Raw genomic sequence first — 17,016 nt, 5'->3', positions numbered from 1 at the left:
AGCGTTATAAGCAATTTTATGTCTTTCGGTAGGCTTGCCCTGGCTGCAAGGTCCTCTGTAAAACCAAGAGGGTCCCGTTGTTGGCTTAGGTCAGGGGTATGCACCTGAGATGGTTTCTTCTTGAAAAAGGATTTTCTTCCCATGTGCTGCCCTTATCGATGCTCCTTACCTTGTTACTGCAGGTGTAAGTATGGGTGGGCATGCCATCAGTAATATCCTCAGCAGTGGAGGCATGCCTGGATCTCTCAGTACCTGCTGCACTTGCTGTTTGGGGCATTGGTGCTTCTCCTTGTACCCTCATCAGGGTGGTCCTAACTGTTGAGGTTCGCATTGTGCTGGCCTGGGGATCTCTCTTTTTTGCCATTGTGTTGGCTGATAGACTGGTCTATGCGGCAGTTTCCACACCAGAACAAAAGGAGTTGTGCAACTGCTGAGATTTTTTGATGGACCTTTGGTTACCTTTGTGTCAGTCGGCTCTCTGAGATGGGCTGAGATGAATCAGGAGACATCCTGAGGTACGTGGAAGCTTTGGTAATATGGGATTGTAGATGATGATGCAGTATGCAGCATACAGTGAAATGCTATATAGCTGTAGATTTGCACTATGGCTCGTGCTGCAAACCTGGAATGACTGTGGATTTACAAGTGGTTGGAGAAGGTACACCAAAGGGTAAGTGAGCACAATATTCTGATTGCAGGCCTTCCAATCGGGCATGCCGCACCAACCTAATGCCGCCCGCTTCCGCTCCAAATGCGAGAGAGCCACAGCTCTGTCCTTATCCACTGAAGCCGAGCCCTTTGACGCTGCTTTGATCCATTCTGGTCTGGGTCCACTCTGGCCACAACTCCACTGCACAACGCCGACTGAGGCCGTGGAGAAGGATGAGGTAATGAGTGACACTCTGTGGCGCAGACTCCACTAGAAGATGCTGGAAGCCTGGTGTCTCACCCGCCCCCCTTGTCTCGCTCAGTGTGTCTGGCACCGCTTTTGGGTCGGCATTGCCTGATAGACAGAGGCTGCAGCCTCTTCCTCAGCTTCTGGAGTCCGAGATAGGAGGTTTTCAGGAAAATGCCTGGAGTGAGAGAGAGCCAAGTGGGAGCAAACCATCCTAGCCTGCGAGCTGCACCCAAACCTAGCTGGGCCGCTTCTGCAGGTTCGCCGGGCTCACTCTTCATGTAGGCTGGCTACAGCCTCCACGCTTGCTCATCCTCACCGTGCAAGGAGATTCATGTTCTGCAGCGAGCCGAGTGGGAAAGCAGCACTCAGCACCCTACGTCCTGTGTTGTCCCCAGCAGCCTCAAGGAGTGGGGATCGAGGGGAGTAGCTGGTAACTGGCTGCCAGGTTCCAAGCGTGATGCTTCTCTCCAAGTTCAGAGAAACCGGAAGCAGACCGGCGAGCCCACAGCACCCCTGAAAACTAAAGCTATGCAGCTCTGTACCAGGCTCCGGTCTGCTCCCCTCAGCTCAGCCGGGGACCGACCAGCCAGAAGTCAAAAGCCAGAGCCGGGCGGAGACTTGAAACCAAATCTTGGGCACCGGAAAGCTGTGAGCAGAAATGGCCGCACAGAACCTCACTGGAACAACAAACAGCGTGTGGCGTCAGCACGATCAACATTCAGTTCTGCAGTTCACAGTCACAGTGATCAACTGTTCTCTTTGGGATGTCAGTCCGAAAGTTATTTTAATAAAAGTACCAAAAAAAAATTAAAGAAGCATTAAAAACTGCAACGCATTGAGTGCTTAGAACAGAAACGTGATTGCTGTTTTCCTTTAAGTGATATACACAGTGACAAACAATGGTCAGTATGTGCATCAAAAGAAAAAGAATATCATGGCCTGTTAATGTATTACAGAATCCATAGGGTTCGTGCTTGAAGTCAACAATGTTTTGATCATTGTGAGAATCTCAGGCTCATCATCGGGACTCAAGAGGACAGAGGAGCCAGAGGAAGAAGTAATCGTTTGAGGTCTCTTACTCCCCCTTGATGGCGTGTGTAAATCACACTAGGTGGTGGACCCACGGGCTCAGAGAAGAGGGTGCCAAGAAGTGATGGTTGTAGTTGTCTTACTCCCTAGAAGGCGTGTTCAAATCACACTTAGAGGGTGCACTTGAAGGCTCAGAGGAAATGGTGCCAGGAAGCATAACCAAGCAGCGACTGTAAAGTGACTGCTGAATGTGCGGGTAGGAATGATGCAAAGCCCTGAATTGGAAAGGCCAACTGGGGAATAAACGATCTAGTCAACAAGTCGGGTGTTTTCTGAATCAGAATCATGCCCCACTCCCATAAAGTAGGTAAACTATTCCGCCTATAGGATATGTCTTACTACACAGTTCCCATCCTATAAAGACTACCATGCATGATTGTTGGCGAACCACTCTACGAAACTGCACCTCGACCTTTCATCTAATTTTAAACAGTAATGCTTAGCAAAACTATTCACAGATGACTAAGTGCCTGCTTGACGGATAAACAAAATTGGCCCTCCACTTATTAACAAAAAGGTGAAACCTGATCCGTATCGAATGAGCCCAGACACCATCAGGTAACTCTTTCTTTGCCAGCTTTTGAAAGTGCTTAATGCATAAGACAACCGGCGTGGTGAGACTGCTTTCCCCTTCTTTGCTCACAAGAATGGGCTGAAAAGAGGTTGGTCCACTAAGCCCCCTTTGTACCTCTGCACATGCACCTCCTGTGCCTCTCCGCATAGTAATGAAAGTTTGTTTCTGGTCTAATCGTTTTAACCTCTCCTCTATTTTGGAAAGGTGGAGAGACGTTAAGAAAGCCAGCAGCGACACAGAGATATGGAATACAGACACTGCCTTAGTCAAAACCTTAGGTCACACCCCTCAACACTACTTTGTTTGGTTGAAACTGAACAGAAGGCTGAATATAAAAAACAGTTGTATTCTGCTTTCTCGCTGGCAGAAGTAGTAGCCAGAAGAACAGCATTTTCAATGTCTACGAATATTTTATCTTTTTTAAAACACAAACTCAGAGCCAAACTTAATCCCAACATGGGAGGGACCAAGGAAGTAGTAAATAGCCACTAAGAAAACTGGCAACAAAGGAAAGCTGGGAAACGATATACTGCTTGAGTAGATACAGGAAACGAGACAAACACTGCCAGATACCTCTTCACCGTGCTTATGTTAACAAGGTTTCTAATCGTGAAAACTACAAATTCCAATACAAAGTAGCTGAGCGGACAGTGAGTCCTTACCCTGTGAAGCACACCAAGCGGTGAGAATCACTAACAACCCCACAAGAGACAACATCAAGAACTCTATACTCAAGCCACTCTCAGCAGTGCTTCTTTTGTAGATGAAAAAGTGCCACTGCCCAAAGTTTTGCTCAGAAGCCTGTGCGAGTGCTATCGAAGGTATCCTTGAATGAGCACCTCACGCCTAGTTCTTTGCCCACCAGACACTTCCTACCTGTTTCATCACTCTTACAGGTTCTTTTTCGTTCCTTCTCCCTTTGTTCATTGTTTTTGTCTGTATTTAGTTTATCTTCCTCGTTCTTTACTCCTTTTGTGTTTTTATCTCTCTTGCTCTGGATCGAAGTCGGTTGAGGAAAAATAAGTGAAGGTTTTTACAAATGAGTACTGGTGGGTTGCGCCTGCAACAACTGGTTCAAATTGAGCCCACGTGTGCCTGTAAAGAGACTGCTTCAATAAATCTGGATCCAGGGACACTAGTGGGGATATCCAAGATGAGAGATCTCCAGGGAAGACATCCGTCAGAACCACCGTTTAAAGAGTACCAACATTACTTGAGGGGCAGTGATGCGCCTCGTGCTCCCTGCGTGTGATGCGTGTAGCTGAGAGCTGGGGTCGCCCAGCAGGTGGGCGTGCTAGCAGTGGGCTCAGCAAGGGCCATCCTGCCCCTGGCGCTGCACGAGTGTCTGTAACTCGAGAGTAACTGGACTGAAGGTCAGTCGAGGCCCGACAACTTCGCGAATACACCTTTTCTGGTGCATGTATGTAAACTACTCTGCACGGCTGCATATACAAGTTCCTGGGGCAATCACACTGCTGAGCTATTAACATCCCTAACCTGCTCAATGGAAGGACTACCGATAAGATGTTTAAAGAACTAAACGCCCAGCGTGAAAAGACTGATGATAAATTCTTCTTTGTCACCGGCCCAGAATAAATTGCTATAAAACCTAAACCCCTGCAATAACACCCATACATTCTAGCCTGGCCTCCTTCCCGTCCCCGGCTCCCTTCTTCCATTCTTTACACTTCTCCATATTTTACCCTTTATTTCCCGAGCAGGGAGGGGCCGGATAATGAACGGCGTGCGTCAGGGAAGATGAATCTCGGATACTAGGGAGCAGCGCAGTAAAAAGATTAAAGTGTTATTATTGTTGTTTTCCCCCCTCCCGCGGTCCGTTGTGACAGCCTGGCCGTCATCTGTAAAAAATGTCTCCGCGAAAGATAATCATCGGAAACTCAATAAAGCGTCAGGGGGAGCCTCGCGCGCCATCCATCACCGGGTGCCTGGAACATCTCAGCCCTCCGTCTCCCCGTCCTGCCATCCATACAAATGTCTGTAATATATTTTGTGCGCAGCTCGCGTGCGTGCGTGCGCGCGCCGCCGCGGAACGTGGCACGGGCGAGGCCGCAAGATGGAGGCGCCTATGGAAATACATGTTTATATACAAAATATGCAAATAAGGCAGATCACTTCCTGAACATCGGTGAATTTATTCTTTTTAATAACACCTGTCACCCGAGAGCGTGCAAGTTTTACTGAGATGAGTTTGTATATCCAACACGGCTGTGGCGGCCGACAACAATTAACTGCATCGGATGACATATTGTGGGTATGTTTATCAGTGAATAAACTATACGGTTGAGCGATATACTGCTATTCCATCCTGCCACATAGTTAAATAATCTTTTGCTGTTTTTTTCTCTCCCACGCGGGTGAGGATTGATTATGGGCATAACTGTTTACTAAGTGCCAAGAAGGATTTGCAAGCGCTATTAGCCTACAGTCTGACAAGTGTAACAAGTTGCGACAGGGCAGCAGCACTGCCATGAAGGCAGCTTGTATGGGTTCAGGTGTAAACAGAAACAACTCAGCCTGGGAAACATCCATTACAACGCAGTCATTACAACAACCTAACATAGCTGTTACAACGCAACTGTCTTTACATCGCATGCCATTACAATGCATGCCATTACAATGCCATTACAATGCATGTCACTACAGCGCATGTCACTACAGCGCATGCCATTACAACGCATGCCATTACAACGCATTTTAAGGTATGTAATGGAGATTTTTTTCAGTATTAGGGTGGCTATGGGTTTTGGGCTTCATGGGAATAGTCATTTTTACCCCTACACTATCCAACACTTGCCCTACTGTTGTACTCACTGGAGTGGGAATAGTAATTTTTACCCCTACACCATCCAACACTTACCCTCCTGTTGCCCTAAAAGTATTATGCGTTGTAATGGAATGCGTTGTAATGGTAGTTTTTAAAAATGCATTGCAATGGCATGCGTTGTAAAATCATGCAATGTAATGGTAGTTGCGATGTAAAAACATGCGTTGTAGTTGCATGCGTTGTAACGTCATATATTCCTCAGCCCACTATGAAGATGTTAGGGCTGCACTGGAACCTGTACTTCTGCAAGAGGAACGTGTAGTGGAGCCAAAGATATGGTGCGTTTTTCCAATGCCTTTCACAATTATGCTTCCTGTGTAATTCTCGCCTCATAGTTTCTTATTATTCACGCTAAGCAGTGCTTAATTTGTGCTGGTAATTGCAGGTGGGTTGGGTGGAAGGCTTAATCCATTATTTTTGGAGGTCTTTCTATGTATCTTCAGCAAGATTTTTTCGACTAGATTTAACCGCTCCTGTAAATTCCTTATATGAACTATATCTCCAGGTGGTGGTGCCAAATGGACCCAGAATATTCCTAAGCAGTACTACTTCACCTGTGCTACGCAGTGCTGCACCACAATGTTTGCAAACTCGATGATACCGGAAGTGACACTGTGAGTCCCATATAGCGTAGCTGAAGCTGGTTATGTCACTCGTGCCTGCTTGTTCCTATACCCTAACAAGGGTTAAGGACAAAGAGAACAAACCCAAAAAAAGGAAGGAACAATCAAAATCTATTTCCAACCTCAACAGTGGAAGAGGGTGGGTTATAATCAATTCACAGGAGCAGTCAGGTGGGTCGAGCAGAAAGAACTCTACCAAATGGACATTAGAATAATGAGAATAAGCTGTCCACTGCGTGAATTCTGCAGATTTGTGTACATAGCGTTGAGGTCTCTACCAATGTCCAGTCTAAACAGTCTCTGAAATAAGCTAGCAGAGGAAACGCATGTAAAAGATGAAACTGTGCGGGCCGACCGACTAGTCCACGCAGAGAGAGAGAGAGCGGCCCCATAGTGCCACAAGATGGCACACGGAGCAGCCTAGTGCTCCGGACCCCAGTGGGTCCCGCTCGTCACTTCCGGCCTGGGGACATGAGGGGACAAGCACGCAAACATTCAAAGACATGTCCTATAAGGACCGGGAGAACTAGGTTGAGGTCCTGCTGAGGCACCCCAACGTTACCAAAGGGAAAATGAAAGCTGGAAAAGCGGTCTATAATTCCTTATCGTAGGCGGTGAAGCCAATGTGGCAATGGAGTCGGACACTTAGCCTAGCTCCGCTGGCCCTCAGCAGCTCAGCCAAGTACCACACATCAGGCGTTAGACTAATGCATTTCAGTGTGGTGGTCCACATCACCGCACTGAAATGCAAAGTCACACATAATAGACATTGCGCCCTCTCGGCTACTAGCGTTGTTAACCATGCACCAGTACTGGTGTATTATTATCTCTATGTGTCCGCCATCTGTTTTCCAGTGCTTTCCATGTCTCTGCTAAGTGTGATCTGTAACCCTTGTTTTGCTTACAGCTGCTTCTGACAGTAATTATTTTATGAACGCGCGCGCCAGACAGTGGAGAAGTGCACTCGAGTTCACTGCACCTCACCCTCATTTCACACAGATAGCTCTAAAATGTGTGTTCAAGGGCCACCTCTGCCGCACATGCGCAGTCTGATAATCCCATATCGCCGTGGGTCTCGGGCTAGTAGCGTGAGTCCTGGGCAATGTTTGTATGGCTACGTTGTGCCCCCTCCTCCTAGGCTCTGACTGTCCCTCTATGTGTTTGTAAGGGTTTTAAAGATGGCTGGCGCAGCGTTGCCTATGTACTGTATATGCCGTCACTAGCCCTGCGATGTCAGCAGCTTCATGATCGAGAGCAACAACTGCAAGCACTGGTTCCATAGAGTGTTGAAGACCTGGGGGAGCTAAGAGTTCGGGGAGGGCGCCGGAACTCTGGGGCTGCGGATTTGACCCAGGATAACCTCCTTTCCCTTGGGGGAGCGACGTGCAAGCAGGTCGCACTGCATGGAGGAGCCGTGGTCTGGGATTCGCACACAGGATGACAACGCTGACGTGCTTGTTTTGAGTGCTGTTTTGTTATTTTTGCCTCAAGGTGTTTCTTGTTCACGCTTCACTATGCCACACAACTGAGAACTGGATCAGTGCAGCTATTTGTCCTCCAATTCTAATTTCTGAATGCAAGTTGTACCAGAGTGCAAGTTATACTTGAGAATGTGGTTCCCACATTACTCTTCTGTGCGTCAGCGCTCTTCGCCCCGCGGGTGGTGGGTATGTGAGCCCGAGACGGACCCGACCCCATCTGGCGCCGGTGACCTGCTGCCACATACTGGCAAAAATTAATACGGCATTGACTGGCAGAGCAGCTCACTGCTGCTGCTCACACGCCCCCCGTTAACACACTTTAGTTCAGTGACTTCTTAGAGTTTCTTAATGCTCAAATGGGTGTCATTTCTTATATTTATATGTTCCCCTATATGTTTCATTGCTTGCAAGACAGTGTCACTCATAGTCGTTGAGCTGTCACTCATAATTACACTAAAATTATGAAAATGTCACACATAGCAATCTAAAACCTTGGCAGCTATGCTGCTGATGAAAGCATCCTGCTACATCTGGCCTGGCCCTGTCCCCCCGTAACTGCCAGGTGGTTGGGAGGGGGTTGAGGGGGGGACGGACTGGTGTTGTTTTCCCAACCTGGCCTAAGTAGCAAAGTGACCTTTTACCTACATTTGTCCAACCTAGCTCTGCATAACGATTTTAGCACTGACCTTTTACCCAGTTATTTGCGGAATAAATGTCTATTCATTTCCTTGAATCTAGTCTCATTTATTATGCATGAGGATTCTTAGTAAAATACCCTGCACTTGACGTACATAACTGGATTAACATATTCTGTACAAAAGTCATTGCTATCTTCATCCTAGAGTGACAGGGCTACTTTGCATGATTATAATTATTGATTAAGGCACATCTAGATAATCGTACTCACAACTTATCAATTGTGGTAGAACCTCAGAGGCTACCCTTTTGGTATAAAAGAACCATACCTTCCCTAGGAAGGAAGAGGAGACGCTTCTACACTGGCACTGACAAGGAGGTCCCTGCAAGCTGAGGCTTCAACACGCAGCAGTCTGAAACCCCTAGCGGGGTGTCCAACTCGTGACCAAGACTGGGTCCTTCATTCTCGCCCATTAGTTAATGGGGTTGGCTTTTTCCTAAGGGTTTCTTGGCTTCACACCCACACACATGTTAGGTACATTTAGGTACACTTAGGTAGGGTACACATAGTAGGAGTATGCTAAGCTTACTGTCATGTTTATATGCCTGCATATATTCACTGTTTTAGCACCATGGTAGAATTCTACCTTCTATTTACGATTTTGGTGCTTGTAATCATTTACATTTGCTTCTGTCTATTGATTGTCGAGGCAAACATGTTTTATACTAGAATGGCGCTGGTTCAATAAATGCTTATTGAAATCGTCACCAACGTTTTTTCTGCGTATCTCTCTGAGACTAAGTGAGCACAATTGACTGAGCGAAAACTACTGTACTGTTTCCACGATCCCTGAAGGGTCAAGGGTTGTCATGTTCAATGGATGCCAGAAACTATCGCTCCTTAGTAAGGTTCGGGGGCTTATGGTGGCACTGTGAGCTAGCTGGTCTATAGGCTGACATGGCCTGTGGAGGTGTCCAGGATTAAGTCTAGATACCAATCCCTTAGTTTATGTTGTCCAACAAAGGCGCAGATCCTGTGTATTTTTACACAACAGATCCTGTGTATTTTTATATTTTAAACGACACTGGGGGCTTCACCGTTATCTGAGTGGGGCCTGTAGTACCTGCTTTGGTGCCCGGAGCAGGATTGGTAGTAGGTTGTGGCCTGCAACGAAGATGGCCGGCGAGCGGAGCTGGAATGTGCTGGGCCCCCGTCTGTCTGCCGCTGCTGTTGCAACAAGCAAGGGCCCCAGGGGGAGGAGTGAGGCTGACTGGAATCTGTAAAGAAGCGCAGAGGTGCCACAAGTGGAGAAAGGCTGGGCAGTGCCGGGATCGCGCTGGCTGCCATTTTATGAGATTGCCGGAGGTACCCTTGAGACAGCGCTGGCCAAGAGTGTCGCGGGCTGCCTCTGATGGCCATCGCAGGGTTTCTTCCCCCCGACTTGTCTATGTGAACTGGGGCTTCTACTGGGGGTCCCTTTTGCTTTGGTCTCCGCATTGTGGCCCAGTGAGGTGTGGCCCATCCTGAGCGGTATCTGGGGGTGCGGGCCGGTGACCATTTTTGGAGCTGAGGCCTCCTGTGACGGCATGGAGGCAGTCGAGGGGGCCCCTCAGAGATGGCGACCTGAGCAGTGGTGGTCCTCGTGGCCTTGGGGTTTCCATGGAGCCTGGGGGGTGCGGATTGGGCCCTGAAGTCCCTCCGTTGTGGCCTCCGAGGCAGGGAGTGCAAGCTGGAGCCGGTGCGGACCTGGTAGAAATGGTTTAGCGCAAAATAAGGTGCTGGCCAGGAGTTGGAGAAGTGCCTCCCGGACCAACCTGGGTGTCTCCTTTGGGACAGGAGTGTGTACCAGGTGTGCTCCATGACTGTGGGGTGCTAAGCCTCTTGCTCCCCAATTGGCCCGGAGAGTACGGCCCACTGGAGAGCAGGTTGGTGGCGGTGCGGACTGCTAGTGGGAGAGAACTGGTGGCGGTGTGCAGATATTAAGCAGCAGCCTGAGCGGCTGGGAACGCAGCTGTATCCGGAGCAGACCTGGTAGTAGATGTGAGCTTGCAAGTGAACTCTGGGAAGGAGTTGGTGGGCAGATATTCGTGATACAAAAGACGCGTTGAAACACAAGATTGAGGCGGTGGTAATTGATGTGGACCTTCTGCGAGCGGACTACTCCAAATTGGATGAGAGGGTCACGGATGTGGAACTGACTATGGCTCGGCTGCACCCCACGTGGTGGATCAGGAGGAACGTTTGGCAAAGTTGCAAAAGGTAGTGGAGGATGGTGAGCGGCGCTCTCGTTGGAGCAATGTCCAACTGGTGGGGGTCCCAGAGAACATTGTTGGCCCCTCTGCAGAACTGTTTGTTGAGCAGTATTGAGCAGTGGTTGGCCGCTGAGGTGCTGTGAGGCAAGGTGATGCCACTATTCTCTGTGGAGATGGCTCATGGGGTCCAGGGCGAGCCCCTGGTGCCTGGAGCGCAGCCTAGACCCATCGACGCTCGCTAACTCAACTTAAGGGATCGTGATCACATTCTCCAGCTGGCCGAGCTCATGGGTGCTGCCAGATTGAGAACAGTCCAATGAGCATTTATCCGGACTAAGGTCCAGCGTAAGCGTGAGTCTTTCTTAGTGGTCAAGTGATGTCTGTGGCACCTCCAGCTTAACTATGCCTTGCTGTTCACGGCTCATGATAGAGGTGGTCTCTACGGCACATATCCTTAAGGAGGCAAAGGAGGTGTGGGACTGGTTGGAGCGGCAGGGTCATCTGCTGCCGCAGGACCGCACTGGTGGGAGATCCCTGGAGTGGCAGACTCGGAGGCCACGGAGCCGTCCGCGTCATGGGACAGGGGTGACCCCTTAGTAGTGCAGAGGCACTTATGAAACGGGACAAGGTGGTTGTGGAGATTCAGCATGGACTCCTACAACAATCTGCAAATTGTTGGGCGGCACTGGCTCCTGTCTCGGGCCGTCGGAGGATGGGTCAGTGACCTCTGGTGTGGAGAAGGAGGGAGTGGACCTTCTGAGGGTCTTCCGGACTGCAGACAAAGTCCTCTGAGAGGGTGTTTTAAGTGGAGGAGTACTGATGGGCCTCTTGGAGGGGGTGGTGGGGTGTCAAAAGATGTGGCGGGGCAGGGTAGATTTCTTCTGGAGGGCTTGGAACCAGCGGGGCTACCCATATCGCCCCTTACCGACTTGGAAGAACATGGTGGTAAGCAGTACATACAGCTGGGGGGGATGACAGGCAGCTCTGGAGTTGGGGGGGCAGGTAGGTCTACACCCGCGTTAGAAGGTGGAGGGGTGTGTGGGAAGATACAGTTTAAGGGGGCTGCAGTGGAGGTAATCACAATGGAGACCAGGTGGAAGATGGGGAGGGGGGTAGGAGAGCGGCACAGAGCATGCGCAGCCCATAGTGGGAACGGGTTCCCAACACATAGCGAGGGTGCTTCCTTTAGAGTCGTCTCCTGGAATGTGAATAGGCTCGGTTACCAGCTGAAGTGGGGGGTGGGGGGGTTGGGAGGGTGCAGCAGTACTTGGCAAGGCAGGCCCAGACCGCTGATCCTACTGCAAGAAAAACACATCAAGGGTTCATACAGAGATTTTTTGGGAAGGGGCAGGTTTCAGTCTTTGGTTCACGCAGGCTACTTGGCTGAGGGGAGAGGTCGGTATTTTGGTGCGTAGGTCCATGCTATTCCAGATAACAAACACATGGACTGTTTTGTCAGGATGTTGAGCAGCGGTGGCTGACTCGTGGAATGGAGAGCATCTGATTGTGGCTTCCAAGGGCCTGGCCTGGACAGCATGGGAAAATGGATTGCCGATTTTCCAGAGGTTGTGTTGCTGGTTAGGGGGAGGGGTGGGAGGGGACACCTCACTTGAACTTGCATAGTGCGGACAGAGGGGGGCACTGAGGGATGACCCGGGAATTTGTTCTTTCCTGGAGTCAATGAGGCTGGAGTGTCTGTGGCAGGAGACGCAGCCGGGGGAGTAGTAATTCTGGTATGTGGCTAGTGCCTCTCGATCGCTGGCAACCTGGATTATTTTCTGGTACCTGTATCACAATGTTTTAGATACAGGAACACTGTCTACTTGACTTGGGGTATTTCGGATCACTCCCCCGATCATTATGGAGTTGTGAGGTCCTGGGACTCATCCTGGCCCGGCAGTCGGACCCGTGGGAGCTGATGGACTGAGATTCTCGTCACCAAGTTTCGGAGGTGTTGGGCCAATACTTCCCGGAGACTGAGGGGTCGGTGTCCTTGGGGGTGGTAATTTGGGAGGCGTATGAGACTGTGGTCCAGGGTCAGTCAATTGCGCACGTGGCAGGCCAGAATAGAGGCAGACACCGTAACGTGGCGAAGCTGGAGAGGGAGGTGTCAGAGGTGCCAGCTGTTTATGTCAGCTTGGCGTTCTGCCCAGCTGCAGGAGGGCTATAGGAGACTGGTCCACCAGGAGAAAAGGACCCTGTACCGGGCACAATAAGACTACTACTGAAGAAAGCATTATCACACACTGCATTTACAATGATGCTTTGAGGCTAATTGAGTGCTGGAAGTGAGTGTGCTCCCATTCTCCTGTTTGAAGTTGACTTTTGTCAACATTGCGGCAAAACCTGAAATGATTAGAGAAGGTGAACAAGAGGGGTTCTGAGCAAAGACTGCAAACATTTCATTCTAAAAGTTTTCAATTTGCTGCTAAACAATTGGCTAACCTGATTAATCTCTCCAAGACACCAACAGGTAGAGCTGAAAGCACACTTCTCTGAATTAATGTGATGCTAGCTTGGGGACCACCAAGGTTCTTTTACCCTTATGCTACATACTCCTCATTGTCTCCGTAAGACTACTCCTTTCACTTATCGGTGCCCATGGAGTCATCCAGTGTTATATAAATAACAACCAATTGAATCCACTCAGTTCACCCAATAACTGCTTCTTACAGATTGAATCGTGGATAGCCTAGAACTAATGGAGGTAAAATTAAATTAAATCTTCTAGAGATAAAGATCCATAGAGAAGAGTCACTACCATTGCCAGTATCACCAATTTTTGAAGTCCACATTTTCTTGGCAAAAAACAACCTGCAAATTGCCTTTGATAACATTATGGATACACAACAAGATAGACACAGAGATTCAAGCTTGCAGTTTGTAAATTACAAGTTCCATGTCTTTCACCCCCACTTAAAGTAAGGACAAGGGATTGGGCTTCATAATTATCAGCATACCTGACTCCCGCAATTCTCATATCAGCCTACGCCATACTTCTCTTTACAGCATACAAAACTCTGCGAGCAGACTGGGTTGGGGTTTGACACCCCATTAATAAATGGATTCTGATGTGTATAGTGGAGTCCAAGAGACTTTAGTCGGGCTAGTAGTGTCTGTGGTCGGGTTTCCACTCGGATTAGCAGCCCTTGTAGCACAGACAACACTTCTCTCTGAAGCTTTGCAGAGCTTGTATGCACCCACCCCTCCTCTTACCTTTCACACAAAACAGGCCATGAATAAACAAAGGACTGGATGGCTCTTAAATGGTGCAGAGAAGCCTTTCAAATGAAATATTATCTTCATCAATGTTACCATTTCAATAGTGATGGTTAGGAAATCTCTGCCCCGTTATTTCCCTATCCCTACAATTACTGTGACCACTTGTAACAGAAATTTCAGCGGCATAGAAACAACAAGGATTACACTGGACTACTCGTAATAAGGGACCCTAGAAGTTCTTTGTTTGCAGTGTGCGCAACTGATACCTCCATAAATAAACACGAGATTCAAGGTCCAATGGCCTCAATGGGGTACCATAACAAATTGCGTAGCCATATATACTAGTCCTGATATTCAAGTAGGCACAGCTTCGATAAATGAACCAGTCCCCTAAATTTTATAGATTTATGCATTTGGGGAAAATGTACTTGGTAATACATTCCTGAAACGTTTTAAATGTCGTAAAGATTGCAGAGACAGGTTTTTTTAAAACTGTTTTTAAGCCTATTGAATCTAACAAGGCACACATTTTCTTCAGCACATGCCCCATTCACTTCTATTTGTTAAACAACATTTGGCATTTTTACCAAACCCTGGGAGGACAGTAGCAAAGTAGTAAATACATATTTAATTTTAACGTACTTCTCTATATATCAATCAATTAAATAATGCTTTATTCGATCAATTTGAATCATAAAAGCAATATGCAACAAACATACAAAAACATTTACAAATCTGTGGGGGTTCATATCAAGTTAAAACATGATTAAACTGAGTTTTCAAGTTGCTAAATTTATAAAAAGGTTATGTAATAAGGGAGAATACTAGTAAGGAAAAAGGGGCCCGAGTAATGATTTTTCCTTTTGTAAAAATTGTAAAAACAAGAATGAATAAAACAGTAGAAGGAGAGGCGTTAAAACACCACCAAACAGTAATATGTAAGACATAAATAAGTACAAACTATAGAGGAACTCTCCCAAACAAGGGGAATGTATCTATCTCGAGATTGGACACTCTGGTTTTTTTTTTTAAACGGGTGCATTCCACGAAGGGTTCAAAATTAGTGGGCTCCTCAACATATTATGATAGATCTGGAATGAAAGAGTAGCTGCCGTTATCAGTTTTCACTCGACATGTGAGAGTCCTTCAAAGCTTTGTGCCTGATGTTCCAGGCACGACTCAAAAACTTGGCCACCCCAAAGGTAGAAAACGTGTTTGAGTCAGTTTTAAGAATACGCAGGGCGACCTTGTGGTCACGTGTGCCCATGGATTTACAAATTGGTTTTATCCAGTTTGACCTAGCGGTGGAATAAGCCGGGCAAGCAAATAGAATGTGTGACACACTTGCCAACGGGCCCTACAGCAAGGGCAAGCCTCAATTTGATGTTCGTGAGTGCTCAATTTAGATGTTGTTGCATGTATTGGGAGTGTGCCTAGCCTAAATTGGGTGTATAGCAGCCTATCGCGTGGAACCTGGATAATATCCAGGTACGGCTCTAGGGCTCTGCACTGTTTATGACTGAATTATTCATCTGTCAATCTCCCCAAATTTGTTTTGCTTAGTTCATTGGAATCAACCCAGTTCCAATAGATATGCTTCAGCTGTAGCTTGTTTGGGGATGCTCGTGTTTCCCATGAATCCGAAAGACCGAGCTTAGTCAGTGTCTTTCTAACATTAGATACGTTTTTTGAATGTAACAAATGTATTCCTTAGTGAACAGAGCATGACACAGGTGTACAAACTGACTTCGAAAATCTAAGACAAATACAGCATGTAAACAATCACACCAGGCAAATCTTACCATGCAACTAAGCAGATTTAGACACCGAGCAATCAACAGAACAAACACCAGAGTCAACAATCATATTACCTTCCAAAGAATTGAGTGACTTCTCTTTGGCAGTCTGGTACACGTTACTAAAATCGTCTCCAAGGTTTGGGTCAGCTCCAGCCGCAAGCAAAGCCTTCACTATGCTGTAGTTGAAACAAGAGCAACAGACAAAAGACCAGAGTTGATTTAATCCTTCTTAGTCATTAAAATATTTCTGACACTGAAAAAGCAAATCATAAAAAAACAATTTTAATAATCAGCTTTTTTTAAATTCCCAAGCAAGCAAACATGTCGAACTCTTTAACATCTGTTAAAAGCTGTTTATTTTTTAACCAGCATCCTTGGTATTATAAACTGATATTGAATCAAATAATGGCAAGGCAGATATGTGCCTGTCATATTTCTAGATGTGCTTCTATGTACATTTCTTAGTTCTCTGGTGATAGGCACGACATTATTCTTCAAAACATGTTGGCTGTGACGTTATTTTGACTCTTAAGTCACTATTGACAGTGCACACTTTTTTATGATCTGTAGTTTAAAGTATTGACAATCTCTTTTTTATGACCTGGATATTAAAAAATTCACATCATCTTTCCCAAGTGTTTTCAGCCTTCCATGTACAGATTCCACCAAAACCTTGCTATATCTGTATCCTACAGAGTTAGTGATAATATCAAAGGGATTCTGTTTACCAGTTCAGACTTCAGTGATCAAAGGGCAACAAAAATCTAGGTGTGTATGTTCTTAACTCTTTTTCATCCCTCGGTCCAAGGATCACTTGTTGAGTCCTCATCTCTACACTCCATCCAACAATTTCGACCACCTTTTATAATCCATTCCATTTCAATAACTGCATACTTGTGAACAGCTTCAGATGGCACCATTCGACTATGTAAGTCATTTACCATCTCACTTACAAAAACACAGTTATGGTCAAAATATGGACTCCATGGCTAAGAAGCTTCTTACTCAAGTTTGGGAATGTCAATACTTTGATTGTATAATTTTAAAGGTCAATATGTAGTATGTCTTCATAAGTCCTAGTGCAAATTAATAAAACTATCACAAGACAAGAATTCAAGTCAAACCCATAAAGTTTTATTTAAAAATGAGATTATAGTAGGCAAAAAGTAATTGATCATGAATCAAAATTTCAATAATAAGTCACAGTCAAATAATACAAGAGGATCAACATAAGGTCTACTTCGAAAGCAACAATCAGCCTAAACTAAGTATAGTTCAGCAAGAGGACAGACACAAAAGCTACCTCCAAAGGAAAGCAAAGAAAGTCGGAGTATAAAAAGTGTATAAACAGACTAGTGTAGAGCGTGCTCAGTTTAAAAGCACAAGAAAGGCAAAGTATAAACCAATAGAAAGACTAAAGGAGTCTGCTGCCAAAGAAGTAAGCTCAAGGCATGGCACTTTTCCCCAAAACATCATATTTTATAGGGGTTTCAGACAATGAAATACACAAAATCATAGCATGACATTACGTAAATAGGATGTACCAATATATTCGTTTTACACAGCAACCAACCAAATCAGCAGATGCAGGGAGCG

General features: G+C 46.7%; 1 protein-coding gene across 2 annotated transcripts in view; it reads right to left on the bottom strand.

Moving 5' to 3' along the window:
• The window catches only part of CLPB (ClpB family mitochondrial disaggregase), a 1,099,187-nt gene that overhangs the window by 869,451 nt on the left and 212,720 nt on the right, over window positions 1-17,016 (bottom strand). For both annotated transcript variants that reach the window (XM_078658618.1, XM_078658616.1), the window contains exon 4: window positions 15,493-15,596. In XM_078658618.1, the coding sequence (XP_078514744.1) occupies window positions 15,493-15,596 (104 nt within the window). The remainder of the gene's footprint in view (window positions 1-15,492; window positions 15,597-17,016) is intronic.

The sequence above is a fragment of the Lissotriton helveticus genome, chromosome 8, assembly GCF_964261635.1.
Source record: "Lissotriton helveticus chromosome 8, aLisHel1.1, whole genome shotgun sequence".
Lineage (NCBI taxonomy): Eukaryota > Metazoa > Chordata > Amphibia > Caudata > Salamandridae > Lissotriton > Lissotriton helveticus.
The sequence above is the reverse complement of the archived record's forward strand: the minus strand, read 5'-3'. Positions and strand labels throughout refer to the sequence as shown.